Source organism: Manis javanica, chromosome 9, assembly GCF_040802235.1.
Source record: "Manis javanica isolate MJ-LG chromosome 9, MJ_LKY, whole genome shotgun sequence".
NCBI classification, from domain to species: domain Eukaryota; kingdom Metazoa; phylum Chordata; class Mammalia; order Pholidota; family Manidae; genus Manis; species Manis javanica.
The window spans coordinates 87,597,284-87,612,709 of record NC_133164.1 but is presented as its reverse complement, the minus strand read 5'-3'; the positions used below and the strand labels follow the sequence as shown (position 1 = coordinate 87,612,709).

Below are 15,426 nucleotides of genomic sequence, written 5' to 3'. Positions count from 1 at the left end.
TTAATGTTATAACGTTAAATATCATCTTCAGTGAGGAAGTCAGCACATGAGCTAAGTTCCTGGCAAATTTGACTAATGGGCTTAGGCCACCTGTGGCGATGGCTTTAACACATGCTAGTGTGGTAACATTTCCAAAACATCTTAAGGACAGAAGTTACATGAGACAAGGGTATCTGTTTCTAGGGTATGCTTTGAAATAATGCTGCCACAATCAGCTGACTGGGACAGCAGCCAAGCCAAGGGCTGTAAAAATCTGATCTGAGGAGGAAAGGAAAAGTTAAAATTAGGAAGAAAACCCAAGTTGGAGCATTTAACCAGAGATTCATTACATGGAGGCCTGAAACAATCAGTATTTTTCAAATGGACAATGACTGAGTGAATGGCCTTTTTTTTGAGTGAATGGCTTTTTATAAAAAGAACAACAAAAAAAATTACTCACCTAATACTACCACACAAAATTCACTTCCTCTGACTTTTGATGCACAAATTGCCACAACATAATCTGGTAGCCTTTGATAGTGTCTCATTTCACTGAGAGTCCTCAATGTCTCTGAAATGCCCTCTGCCAAAGAGTTTTGTGTCACAATCACATGAACCAAGTCTTGAGATACGCTGGCAATTAATCTAGCCAGCCAGGGGAGTTGTCCTGGAGATACAGGTGTACACTGAGCACCCATCTGCAGGGCTCTCTCTCTCAGAGTAAATTCCTGCATAGCTTTCAGCATTATTTGCTCAAATTCTTCCCTGAGAGGTATCTGATCAGGACCTAAATTAAAGAGAATTACAGCTAGAATTTTAAAAAATCATGGCCAGAAAAGAGAGAATAACACACATACATTTCCAAGCCCACCAAACGCCAACTGGCAAACAAGTTCATTTTCTCAAAGGGGTCCCAATGATAGAGCCCCTATTAATTACTTTTCATTGTGAAATTATATATATATATTTAAATGCAGGCTTCTCTTCTCCTTTACTCTTGGGATTATGGAAATGGTTAATTAAAGTCAGAAGTTACCCTTCTGGTGTATAATCAATTTTCACTTTCACTCATTTCTCATTTTATTCTTAGGTGCTTCGAAAAACATTTTAATGCATTTCCTCTATACCTAATTTTAAGTACTGTCCACAGGAAAGTAGTTTATTTTTTACTCCCAATTTATTTTTAGGCAGCCTTACCATTTCCCCAGAAAATAGTGCCCTCATCAGCTAGCTATTCCCCAGCATTCTGGGTTGGTAGGAATGTCATTTAGCCTTCTTTCCCAGACACAGCCATGGCTAAGCTTATACGATGACCTGTGGGCTCTGGAATTTGGGGGATTTTGTTTCTCTTATTCTCTTTAGAATCTCAACAGTCTTTAGGACAAAATAAGCAAGTCAGTGTTGGCATTCAAGTGACAAATGAATTCCTACATGTAGTTTAAGTTGAAACCAGTGACTATGCTTACTCCTGCTATTCAGTCATTTCTTTTGCTGCTATTTGACCTGATATTTGAAACTCAGCTTCCTGTAAACTGATGCAGACCCCTCAGTGCCTCGGGCCTAAGATCAAGCCATAGCCTCAGAACCCAGAGCTAAAAGCCCCTTGCAAAAGAATACACGGATAAGGGACTGGGTTTCTGTCTGAGAAAGAGGCTCCTTGAGGAAATCAGTAATCTTTCCTCCTCTATCAGGATATAAGTGGGGAAGAAAGGCAGTGAAAGTTTTGTAATGTTTTTAGGATAAGGAAACTTAAATAAGACAGTACACATTTTAAAAATGAACAATTTAAACTGGAGAGAATAATGTTTCCAGGATTTGTTGGAGCCAGAGGGAGGTAGGAGAGTAGAATCCTCAGAGACAGATTTTTTCTTCTATACATAGGAGGGCAAGAAAACTGCAGTGCTTACACTGGGTTTATGTTTCTTTTGTTCTCCCCATTCACTTGCCAGGGTGAGGCAGATGCCTTCTTATCACCTGGGAGCCACCAAAGCTTCTGATCTTCACTTAGCTTTGTCAAGTGAGCATCATGGTTAGAGGTCACTAGGTATACATTTAGCAGTGAGCTCAAAGTGGATAGATTTGTATTGACTTAAGAGCTGAAGGGAAGGTGGCTGTCTATGAAAAGTTTTCTTCAGTCAGAACAAATGATAGCTCAAAAGCATGTGGATGTCTCCAGCTGCCTACTGCCTTGCATAGAAAACCTGAAGGCTCAGAGGCCTGGTTAATAGATGTGTCCATAAGATTCACTCCCAACCATGTTTGAGTAACATGTCCTATTAAGCAGCAAAATTAATTCCAAATATAAAGGCATATGGGAAAATTAGATTATCAAACACGTTCATAGCATTCTCCATTGCCTTAAAACTCACTTTTATAGAGTTTTGACTGAATTACTGTTAGGAATTGAGAGGTGGAGGAAAATGTATCAAAATTTAAATGAGATAAGAGACTTCCTAGAGGAAAATGTCTTGCTTCCAATCACCTCTCAACATTTCTTCATTCTCAGCTTTTACAGTTAAATTGCAGGAGCCCTTTCTCCACTTTTCATAAACTTGATAATAGTAATGTTTTTCTTTCAAGTGCTGACCTCCAGTAACTCAGCAATAGCCCAGGCATCAGTGCTGATGCCTTTTCAGATATAGCTGCCTTAATAGGAAAAGACAAGCTTCCAGCATACTCAGTAACCTCCAAGAATCTCTGGATTTGCTAACTTCATTATCTATTTCAAAAGATTTTCAGATTGTGAAATAACACTTTTTTTTAAGGATAGGCATGTTCCTTCTGAAGAATCTTGCTCTTCTTCATCTATTACCTCCAGATAACTGAGCTATCAAAGTATTAGACCTGTCCTTTTGGAAGTTTGGATTTATTTTTTACATGTCTATCTATAATATATGTGAAATATTCTTGCTGCCTTCTTCAAAACCCCTGAAGGCAAATAATAATAATAATAGTAGTAGTAATAATAATAATAATAATTAAAGGACTCCAGGATAAGAAAGATATCCCAATATACAAAATTTAGATTAAAAATAAAGAAATAGCTATTTATGTTGCACATTGAGAGACATACTTGGTTGCAAGTAAAACTAGAGAAAACTGATTCTGCAGGGCAGAATTTTGTCCAATTGAATGGAGATTTCACTCATTTTTAAGACAAGGTTGGAATCTGAAGTTGAATTACTAAGAGCTGTTAGTAATTTAAGGGAAGACATATTGCTTTGACCATTTGGTTCATTTAATTAACTTGGACTTTAATTTTTTTAACTGTTATTAAGATTGAAAAAAATGCTACACTGATCGGCTTGGTTTGCTGTAATAGCATTATTCTATGTAGTGTTAGTATACTAATTCTGAATGCATTTGCAAGCTGGTTTTAGATCTTGGAACACAGTTGAAAATATGCAGCAATTAAAATTATGACATCAAATGAACTGCAGACACAGGTGGCTTTTATAATTTTATTACCCACTAATAAGCATAATGAGCAAGTCCTAGGTTTATCATGACAGTGGCTTATGAGGTATCTGAAGCCTTGCAAATTTCAAAAACTCATGTCAAAGCAGATCCCATGTCAAAGCAGGCCTTTGGCTCTCAGAGCACCAAGAGTTACAGCCACAGTTGCTAGTTAATTAATCTCCAAATACTGAATTTGGCCTGCTGAAGCTTTTTTTTTAAAACCTTGTTTACCTCAGTGTTTTCTTTATTTGACACTGAAGTATTTTCAAAAGTCAAAAAATTTCACAAGAGTGCAGATTAAATTTTTTTATGTGTAATTTTACATCTTGAATATTTTCTTAAGTAATTCGGTGACCTGAAGTCCTGGACTGAGTATATAATTAGGCTGCATATGAGATGGCCTACTGCAGTTTGCAAAATAAAGGACATTGCAATGTAAATGCTGCTGAACCTATAGTATTGTCAGGGCACCTGCATACACCCTCTGTGGTGCTCAGGAGGATATATCAAGTAGAGGAAGTGAAGGGTTCATGATCTATGTATCCACCTTACCCTACAGCCTAGAGAGCCCTCCAGGGAGGTCTACAGTTACTACCTCAATGTAGGAAACGCATGGTGGGACTACATCAAAGGGGTGTAGATGGAGGAAAAAAAATGGATGTAGGGACAGTGGATAAACAAGATAAAAAGGCTAAGTGGAAAACTGGAAGGTGATTGTCCAAGGCAATGCCTATATTTGCAGTCCAGAAGGCAGCTGCACCCTCAGGAAGGTAGCTTGGTGTGACTCCCCAAGAGGAGTGTGCCCAGGGCACAGCCCTCTGAGGTTCTGCCTCTACCATCTACTTTGGAGACCTCAGCACAATCATGAGACTGGACACTAGGTGGGGCAATTTATCTCTTGTAGGACCCAAAGAAGCACAGTGAAGAACACGGGAGGTTAGACCTGAGAGAAATGATAGGAAAAAAAAAAGAAAGAGGCAAGTGGCAGAAATGAGTAGAAAAGAAATGGAGACCAGGAAAGGGAAAAGCCAGAGAGAATGGGGTGGAAAGATAAGAATGTTAGAAGTGAAAGAGGAACAGCAGGAGAGAGACAGGTGGATGAATGTGAGGAAGTGGGCAAAGAATGGAAAAAAGCATATTACAAAAAGAATAAAAATTGTCACCATCAAATAATTATTGAAAATAGCTTACCCAGCCGCACAAGATACTGTATTGTCAGAAGAATCATGTTTTCCACGCTCAGGAGTTGGCTGCCAGTCAACCCTAATTGTTCCAAATCTTTGTTTTCCAACTGCGGAATCTTGTAGCAATTCACCAGGAGAGGACTCACGACAATGTCACCAACATTTCCATAGAAATAGGGTAAAGTGCCATAGCCTGCCCCAATAGAAGCAGGTCAATAAAGTTCAACATTTCTTTTTGAGGTCTAACCAGGTATACTTGCTCAAGTAGAATCAAAGATGCTCAAGTAGAATCAAGGAACTTAACAAAGTTCCCTGCCTTCTGAGACGGCTACCAAACAAATTACTCCAAAACCCTAGGAAACTCCCTCAGATGCTCCAAATTCTATCCTCTATTAAAACAGATGAACAGGAAGCAAAATACTCAAGTTATATTTTCTCTGTTTCCCACAGAAAGGACATGTTAATACTGTATCTCTGCCAGAGATGACTTATTCAGAGTTTTCAAAACATCTCTGTACCCTTTGTAAAACTGCAAAGATAAAATAATTTTAGGAAATAATTTTGGGTGAATTCTTGATCAACTTTCTTATCAGACAGAAAGTCAGAAAACAGACAAACTACCATAATGTTTCACTTCCTGAGGTTTTCTTAAAAATTTTTAAAGCTCAAGTCATTGATCAACAGCAGTATTCTGCCAGTTGCAGGTATTTGGAGGTTCCTACTCTTTTTCCTACGTTAGCTATTTTTATGTTCTCTTCCTAAATGTCAGTAAACAACCTCAAATTATCTTAGAAGCACTCTGGACAAGAGTATGTTTAATATATGTCATTTTGGCGCTGTGGTAGAGAAGACAGTTCCTCTGTGAGACTTTCTAAAAGGCAGCACCAAAGGGTCCCCACATTCTGTGTATCTTTCCAAGGCTTAGTTGCACTGTGCATGCAGCTCAAATGCTCACTAAGAAACTTCCTGACCATATGGAATTTAAACAACCAGGATTCCTCCAATGCCTACAGGTCCAGCAGCAATGGATAGGGCAGCCTGACAAAGGACGGGGCTTGAAGCAAAACCGTACATGTCAGTAGGCTCAAGCCAATCACGACTCTTCATGTGGGTATGAAAGGTGCTAAGTTATCTAGGGGCTCCTAAATTCCTACACTTCCACTTACAGACAGCTTGGGAAACTCATACTCCTTAGAGACACAAATTCACAGATGCTTCCCCACAGTTCAGATGTGCAACTCTGGAACCGCTTGGTTCTCCTGCTGGGGCCTATTAGCTGCCCCACCCCCATGGGTGGTTTGTCTCCCTTTGACTAGAATGTTCCCTCTCCCACCTTGTCCACTCTTGCTCCCAACCCTTCAGTACTCAGCTGAAACATCACCTCTGAGAAGACTTCTCAGACCCCCTCCAGGCAGAGTTAAGATCTCTCCTCTGAGCTTTGGTAGTTCTTGGTTGTGAATTCTTACCAGCTCAAGTATCACAGAGTGTTGTAATCGTTATTTACAGGACAGATGCCCCTGCTAAACAGTTCTCCTTGTGGGCAAAAAGATTTTGCCTTATTCCCAAACCTCTAGTCACATGTTTAAAATAACATGAAGGAACTGACCAATAAAAGCTGAAAGAATCAATATATGGATAAATGAATACATTCATGAACACATGAATAAATGAAGCAGTGAAATGAAGCAGCATTCTTAGATTCCAGCAGACACAGGCATCTTGGAATTCCTTTGTCTTACCTATCAGAATTACTGGTCTAACTCCTGAATTAGTCAGCAGGTTTTCAGGAACAATTACAGTTTCCCCTGCAGGAATGGGTCGAGGTTGTAAAATTCCAGTTAATGGGGTCTGTGGAACTGGAGCAGATAAAAGGGATTCTGGAAAAAAAGTTGTTTTACAAGAAGGATTAGGTATGAAAGCTACATGAAATACAACTGAAATCAACATAGTTTTAATATAGAAGTTTTAGAAGTCTGATAGCTTTTTTTTATTAAAGTATTTCATGTTTATTATATAAAATTAAAATTGGGAAAAACAAAAGGAAAAGAAAGAAAACTAACCATAATCACATCACCTGGAGATAACTACTGTTCAGCATTTTAGTATCCCTTCTACTTGTTTTACCATATGTAGACTTTCAGATTCTGATTTGTATTTTATCTCTCTTTACCCCAGATTACCAGGCACATCTGCTCACTACAGAAAATTTGAAAAGTATAAAGAAGTATGAAGAAGAATAAACTCATCACTAATCAGTACTACCTATTAGAAACTATGGTACCATATTGGCAAAATTCTATGTATACAGCATCCCTGTGTAATCTGAGTATTTATCTTTGTGTAATATTTATTTAAATAAATTTTTGAAGAACTTCATCTATGTCTTAGAATGATATATTTGCATTTTTCTGTATTTAGTACCACAAAGTAGACCAGTGTTTGGACACTTAACTTTAGGTACCCAATAGCCACAGCCTGGGTACCATAAAGGAGAACCAGTTCATTTTTCAGGTTTCGAGTCATAGACTAAACCTTCCAAGTCAGAAATAATAAATATGGGTCACATAAGGAAATGGATCACAGGACCATATCTAATAGTACTAGTAGGAAAGCAAGTCAATTTGTGCCTATGATGGTAAGTTGGTAGCATCGTGCCCTATGTAAAGAATGGCTTCTTGATACTGTGGGCTGACACAAAGTCAGATGGCAAATTAAAATCTGTTGTGATGGCACATAAGCTTTTAGGGAAGAAGGCAGATGTGATGGAGACAAAATATTAGGTACTATCTATATCCTTACAAAATTCTGGATACAATGGTTGGTTAAGGAAATTCATCTTCAAGGGTTCAAGGAAAGAACAGGAGTAGAAGATACCTCTTCCAATTCAAAAAAACATAAAACCCATCTTTTGTTGAAATCTTACCATTTCTTGAAAGAGGGCGAATGGTAGGAACAGGTACAACTAAACCAGGTTGGGGGACAGGTGACCCAGGATACCATCCCCGGTGTCGTTTCTTTGGTGGTCCAGAAATGAACATGGTAGCTGAAGGCAAAAAGAAAGATGAACCTTGTCCTCAGCAGTGGAAGAAAGGAAAGAGGCCAAGGGAACACAGGACCTTTAGTTTGATTGAACTCAGAAAGTAGGTAAAGATAAAATTCGAGAAAAATCACACTAATGTTACCAGCTAACACCCATATGCTGTTTTGCAATCTACAGTTTTACCCAAACTATTTCATTTAATTTTATCAACAATACTGTGAAGTCATAGCACACATATATTGTTGTACTCATTTTTGTAGATGGTGAAAGGAAGGTTCAGATTTGCCCAGAGTCACACAACAGAAAGGAACTTTGAATGCTGTACTTTGATAAGCAAAGTCCATGATTTTTCAAGACACTTTCTTATATATTTGTTTCAACATTATTTCCTCAATATGCTCACCCTTGTAGAATTGCCAAGATATTTAATCATTACTGCTCACACCAATCGTAAACTTTCAAAACACTGTATGAGAAGCTCAGGAAAAACTAGCAGTACACTGTCCAATGGTTCATTGTTCCAAACTCTGCATTAATTCATCCATAGCTAAGTTGCATTATTTCATAACTCTAAGATGTGTGTTGTACCTTGGTCTCCTGATGCATAGCTAGGTCTTGGTGACAAAGAGTAATTCCCTGGACAGGCTGGAGTGGAATTAGATGCACTGCTCTTCCCTCCATGGCTACTATTTCCATTAGCAGCGTCTGTAGTATGGGAGAAGAGCCACTCAGAACACAGGCTGGGCAGGAAGAATGATTTCTGTGATGCTGCAACCATATGATAAACTTCATACCCTAGGATTCAAGGAGACCTCACTGACAGGTCAGCCCAGATGTATAAAGCCATCAGAGGAACACCTTCATTAAAATGAAATGTTACATTAAAATAATTTTCTCGGATCTCAAGAGATCTTTTAGAATCAATTTCAGTGATGTCTTTGGAGACAGTGGGTGAAAAGAAGACAAAATTTTTGTTTTTTTCTTTGTATCATGGAAATTCCATATACACACAAAAGTAGACAGAATAGTATAATAAATTATGTACCTACCACCCAGCTTCAACATTTATCAACACATGCTAATCTGCTTTACCTATATTCTCTCTCTCTTCTCCCCCACCCCACATACATGCATACATGCCTTAGATTATTTTGAAGCAAACTCATTTATCTTAAAATTTCATCTATAAATATTTCTGTATATATTGCTAAAAGAAAGGAACTCTGAAAAAAATAACTAATATCATTATTATACTTAAAATTAACAAGGATTAATAATTTTGTAATATCAAATATTCCATCAGTCTTCAGATTTCCCCCAACTATATCAGAAAATTTTTTTTACAGTTGGCTTGTTCAAATTGGGATTCAGAAAAAATCCATATATTGAATTTAGTTGCTATGTCCCTTAATAAGCCTCTCTTTAATCTATAAAATTCCCTTTCTTCTTTTTCTTTCTTACAATTAATTAATTAGCTGAAAACCTGGCAGAATTTCTCATTTTCTGGATTTTACTGATTGTATATCCACGTTGTCATTTAACATCTCCTCTACTTCCTATAAACTAATCATTAGATATAGGGGCTTGCTTAGATTCAGGTTCGATTTTTTTTGGCAAGAGTATTTAATAAATATTGTTGTATTCTTCCATCAGGAGGCACAAAATGACTGTTTTTCTCTCTTCTTGTGATGTTAAGATTGATCAGGGGTTTAAGAGTTAGCCGAATCCTCAAATTGTAGAGCTGTTCATCAGCCTTTCATCTGATGGTTTTAACAACCATGATGGTTCTACCAAGATCCATAATTTCATTAGTTTTTTAATGCTGTGAAAACTTGCATTCAGTTTGTTCAAGTCTATAATCTAACCAGAAGGTAGATCTTTCAAGAATTGTTGGACCAGAATAAGAACAAGTGGCCTGGAGAAATAATGGTGCCAAATTGGGAAAATTTCCAAGAATGGTAGGCTCTCTAACTCTTCCTTCTTTTACCTCTCTGACTTTTTCCTTAAACACATCTAGGATTCTATGCTTAGTTCACATCTTGCCTTTTACCCTACATTTCTCCTTGGCTGATAATATTTACCCTGGTGATTTCCACTACATGTTGGTGGCTCAACTCCATATCATCAGTCCTGATTTCCTCCTACAATAAATTAAATGATTGTTGAGCAGCTCCACTTGGACATCTCATGGGTATCTCACGTTCAGTATGTCAAAATCACTCACACTGTCTTTCTGGGGAACCTGCTCTGGTATTCCCTGTCTCAAGTCATGACATCACCATTAGCCCAGGAAGATGGAAGTAAACCGAGACCCCTTCCTCTGGGTCAGAGTCACATTAGTCTGGTGATTTTACTTCCTGGGTAGTTCTCCACCTGTTTCCTCCTCTCCAACCTATTATTAACCCTAACCAAAAATCCGATCATTTCTTACCTGGGCTAGTCTTAACCTGGCTTCCCATGACCTTTCCCTTGGTCACCTCCTGTCACTTCAACTTGCTCACCTCCTGCCACTCCGTGGGTTTTACATTTTATGGCTCTAACAAATCTAAACTGTTGGAGGTTCCTTCACACATCATGATTCTTTCCTTTATTTTTCCTTTCAAGCTTTGCCTTTCCTTTTCCCTTAATTTGAAATGTCTTTCCTTTACCCTTTTGTAGAGTGAATATTTCCCATAGTTCAAGACCATCCTCTTCCAAGAATTCATACTTGGTTACTTCCTAAAATGTTGGGCTAAAATGCTTCCTCCATTCTCCACCAGCATAATGCTGTATTTACTGCAGTATACTGAAAATATCTTAGAGGTCCATCCCCCCTACTAGGTTACAAGTACATTAGAGGCCAGGGATTGAGCTTTATTTATCTTTGTGTCCTCAATTTCTCATCATAGCAATTACCCAGGAAATGTTAGTTGAATGGAATCCACCTGCTTTGTCTCCTCTGTGTACCAGATTGTCATTCTTTGACTTTTCTGGTTGGAACATAGAGAACACAAAGCTTTGTATAATAATACATTGTTACAGACAGTCCCACTTCTGTCTTCACCAGAGAGCAAAGAAGAGTTTCTGTTTTCTTCTACTAAATTGTCAATCAAATTACACACAAGTCTTTTATTGACCATGTATTAACCAAAGAAATATAAGTGAGGAAAACATCACCTGCAGCAAAAGTCTTCCCTACAACCTGCAAAGACAAAGCCAGTGGCTTCACAGCATTCTTATTCCGGGTCAGGTCCTGAGCTCCACTTAAATTGATTGCAGAATTAGCTGGACTGAGAATTGGTGAATCTTTAAAATGAATGAGGTTGTTCAAATTAGAAACAATTTATGTATGCAAAAAGGAAGTTAATTAAACTGAAAACAGTTAGACAAACCAATAGTTAGACAAAATGCCAAGAATAACTTAGTAAGAAACATACCCAACTGTATGAAGAAAGCTCTATAGCATTTCTTAATATAATGTCTCATATCTATTTTAAAATATTGAGGGAGAAAAGAAGAAATAATATTGGTTACATATTCATAATTATTGAAGCTGAACGATACGTCCATTATGTTATTCTATTTTTATATGTATTTTAACTTTTCATATGAAGGACTTTTAGAAATTGAAAAATGTTTCTGAAGATCATGAAAATAGACCTGAACACATGTCAACATGCCAGGTTTCTGAGCAGGAATATTTAAGGTAAAAAAGATGCTAATCAATCTAAGTTAATTTAATGTTTAATTTGAGCCTAAGAAAATACCAACAGGTTTAGTTATTATTAGAATTACTATTAGAATTATTAGAATGTGTTAAGTAGGCAAACTGATATAATGTTGATATGAAAAAAATAAACACACAAGAACAGTTAGAAACATTCTGAAAGATAAGAGAAATGTGGGAAAGCTAGTATGATGATATAATGACTTACACAACCTCAGTCAATGAAATACTGTGGTCTTGGTGCATTAATAGACAAACAGAATGACAGAACAAAAAAGACAGTAAGAAGTATGTATAAATACACAAGAAAATTTAGTATGAGATAAAAGTAGCAGCTCAAAGGAGCAATGAAGAAGAACCGGTCAATAAACTGTTTTAATGCAGTTGGGTATATAAGGAAAAAATTAAATTGGATCCACATCTTATACCAAGTACCAAGCAAAGTCAAATGGACCAAAGATATAAACTTAAAAATTGAAGATAACGAAATAATAGGAGAAAACATGGAAATATTAGTTATCACCTTGAAATGGAAAAAGCCAAACATTCTGTTCAAAATGCAGAAACCATTAGAAAAAGATAGAGATATTAAGCCACATTAAAAATGTTTTCAGTATGGCAAAATACTATAATCATACAAACAATAGACAAAAGAGAGCTAGAATGGCCAAACTAATATCATAAAAAAATAGACTTTAAGACAAAAATTATTACTAGAGAAAAAGAAGGGCATTTTATAATAATAAAAGGGTCAATCCAGTAGGAAGACATAATAATTATAAGCATATATGCATCTAACAATAAGGCTCCAAATTCATGAAGCAAAAACTAACAGGACTAATGGTAGAAATAGGCAATTCAATAATAATAGTTGGGAGACTTCAATATTCCACTTTTCATAACAGATAGAACAACTAGGGAGACAATGAACAAGGAAATAGAAGACTTGAACAATACTATCAACCAACTAGACCTAATTGATATCAATAGAACATTCCCACAACAAAAGCAGAATACATACTATTTTCAAGTATACAGGGAGAATTCTCCAGGAGAGACAATATGTTAGGTGATAAAATAAGCCTCAGTAAAGTTCAAAGAAATAAAAACCCACAAAATACACTCTCTGACCTCGATGCAATCAAATAAGCAATCAGTAACAAGAAAATTTGAGGAATTCATGAATATGTGGAAATTAACACATTTGTAAATTACCAATGGAGCAAAAAGAAAATCACAAGGGAAATTAGACATCACTTTACGATAAATAAAAATGAAAACATGATATATTATGAGATGCCATTAAGGAAGTTCTTAGAGGGAAATTTATGGCTATACATACCTGTATTAAAAAAGAAGAAAAATCTCAAGTAAATAACCTAACCTCCACCTTAAAAACTAGAAAAAGAAGAGCAAACTAAATCCAAGGTAAGCAGAAGAAAGAAAATAAAAACTAAAGCAGAAAGGAAAGAAACAAATAGAGAATAGAGAAACAACAGTACAAATAAACAAAACCAAAAGTTTGTTCTTTTAGTAGATTAACAAATTTGACAAACTTTTAGCTAGACTAAGGAAAAGAGAAAAGATGCGAAATACTCAAATTAAAAAATGAACAAAAGGGCATCACCAGTAATCTTATAGAAATAAAAAGAATTACAAAGGAATACTATAAACAATTTATGCCATTGCTATGGACTGAACCATGTTCCCCCACCAAAACTTGTATGTTAAATTCCGAATCTCTGGGACCTTAGAATGTGACAGTATTTGGAGGTAGGTTCTTTAAAGTGGTGATTAAGGTTAAGTGAGGTCATAAGGTTGGTTCCTTCATCTAATGTGACTGTTAAACTTATTAAAAGGGGAAGGGAGACCAGGGATCGTGCACACATAGAGGAAAGGCCATATGAAAATATAGCAAGAAGGTGGCTATATGCAAGCCAAAGAATGGGACCTCAAGAAAAACGAACCCTGCTCCTCCTCAGTCTTGGAACTTGTAGCCTCCAGAACTGTGAGAAAATGTATTTCCATTCTGTAACCCACTCAGTTTGTGATGTTTTGTTATAGCAGCCCTAGCAAACTCATACAGACATCAAAGTAGATGACTCAGATGAAATGGACAAATAGAAAATACTAAGGAATACACTACAAAACTACTAGGGCTAAGAATGATTTTACCAAAGTTTCAGGATATAAGATCAACATACAAAAATCTATCATATTTCTATGCCCTTTGCAATGAAAAATACAAAAATGAAATTAAGAAAAACTTCTATTTATAATAGCATAGAAAAGAGTAAAAACTTAGGAATAAATTTAATGGGAGAAGTGCAAAACTTACACTATGCAAACTACAAGACATCATTAAAAGAAATTTCAAAAGACTTAAATGGAAAGATACCTCATACTCATGTACTTAAATGGAAAGATATCTCATACTCATGTATCAGAAGACTTAACACTGTTAAGATGGCAATACTCCCCAAATTGTTCTAAAATTTTAGTGCAAGCTCCATGAAAATTCCAGATGGCTCCTTTGCAGAAATGGACAAACTAATCCTAAGATTCATATGGAAATGCAAGGGATCCAGAATATCCAAGACAATCTTGAAAAAGAAAAACAAAATTGGAGGAGTTACGCTTTACTATTTCAGAACTTCATACAAAGCTACAATTATCACACAATGTGGCACTGGCATAAGGACAGACATAAAGGTCAATGGAGTAGCATCAAGAGTGCAGAAATAAGCCCTTTTCATTTTACGGGCAATTACATTTTGACAAGAGTGCCAAGAAAATTCAATGGGTAAAAAAATAGTCTTCTCAACAAATGGTTATGGGACAACTGGATATCTATATACAAAAGAGTAAAGTTGGACCTCTTCCTCACACCATATACAAAAATTAACCAAAAATGTACTACAGATCTAAATGCAAAAGCTAAAATTATAACACTCATAGAAAGAAACAAAGGAGTAAATCATCATGGCCTTAGATTAGATAATCATTTCTTAGATGTGACACCAAAAGCACAAACTACCGAAGAAAAAAACACATGAATTGGACTTTATTTTATCAAAATAAAAACTTTTGTATTATCAAGGATACCACCAAGAGACTGAAAAAACAATTCATAGAGTGGGAGAAATATTTGCAACTCATACATCTCTCATAAAGAACTTGTATCCATAATACATAAAAAACTTGCACAACTCATTAATAGACAGACAAATAACCCAACTAAAAAAATGGGCAAAAGACTTGTATAGACTTTTCTGTAAAGGAGATATACAAATGGCCAATGAACACAAAGTGCTCAACATTATTAGCCATTGGAGAAACAGAAATCAAAACCAAAATGAAATACTACTTCATACCTACTAGTATGGCTAAAATAAAAAGGATGGACAATAATAAGTGTTTATGAGGATATGGAAAAATTGGAATCCTTACATATTGCTAATAGGAATGTAAAATGGTACAGCTACTTTGGAAAACAGTTTCTAAAATGTATATACACTGAGTTACCATGTGACCTGGTAATTCCACTCCTAGGTATGAAATGAGAGAGAAATGAAAACATATGTCCATACAAAAATCTGTACACAAGTGTTCATAGCAGCATTATTTGTCATAGCTCCAAACTGGAAACAATCCAAATGTTCATTAACTGATAAATGAATAAAATGAGGTATATTCATAAAATGGGATATCATTCAGCAATTAAAAGGAATGAAGTGCTGATACATGCCATGGACATGTATGAAACCTTGAAAACATTATGCCGAAGAAGCCACTTGCAAAAGTCCATACATTGTATGATTCCATTTATATGAAATGTCCAGAATACACAAATCTATAAAAATAGGAAGTAGTTTGCAGTTCCCAGGCCTTGAAGGTGGGGAGGGGTGAAATGTGGAATGACTGAGAATAGGTACAGGATTTCTCTTGAAGTCATGAAAATGTTCTGAAATTTATTGTGGTGATGGCTGCACAACTGTGTGAATATACTAAACATTATTAATTGTACATTTTTAATGGGTGAATTATATAGTATGTGA

At 36.2% G+C, this 15,426-nt stretch overlaps 1 protein-coding gene across 8 annotated transcripts in view; it reads right to left on the bottom strand.

Annotated features, from left to right (window-relative positions):
• Positions 1 to 15,426, bottom strand: part of GREB1L (GREB1 like retinoic acid receptor coactivator) — a 246,383-nt gene that overhangs the window by 61,755 nt on the left and 169,202 nt on the right. For all 8 annotated transcript variants that reach the window (XM_037017933.2, XM_037017910.2, XM_037017912.2 and 5 more), the window contains 6 exons: positions 10,819 to 10,947; positions 8,251 to 8,367; positions 7,546 to 7,665; positions 6,362 to 6,499; positions 4,630 to 4,815; positions 440 to 766 (listed from right to left, as the gene is read on the bottom strand). In XM_037017933.2, coding sequence (XP_036873828.1) covers positions 440 to 766; positions 4,630 to 4,815; positions 6,362 to 6,499; positions 7,546 to 7,665; positions 8,251 to 8,367; positions 10,819 to 10,947 — 1,017 coding nt within the window. The remainder of the gene's footprint in view (positions 1 to 439; positions 767 to 4,629; positions 4,816 to 6,361; positions 6,500 to 7,545; positions 7,666 to 8,250; positions 8,368 to 10,818; positions 10,948 to 15,426) is intronic.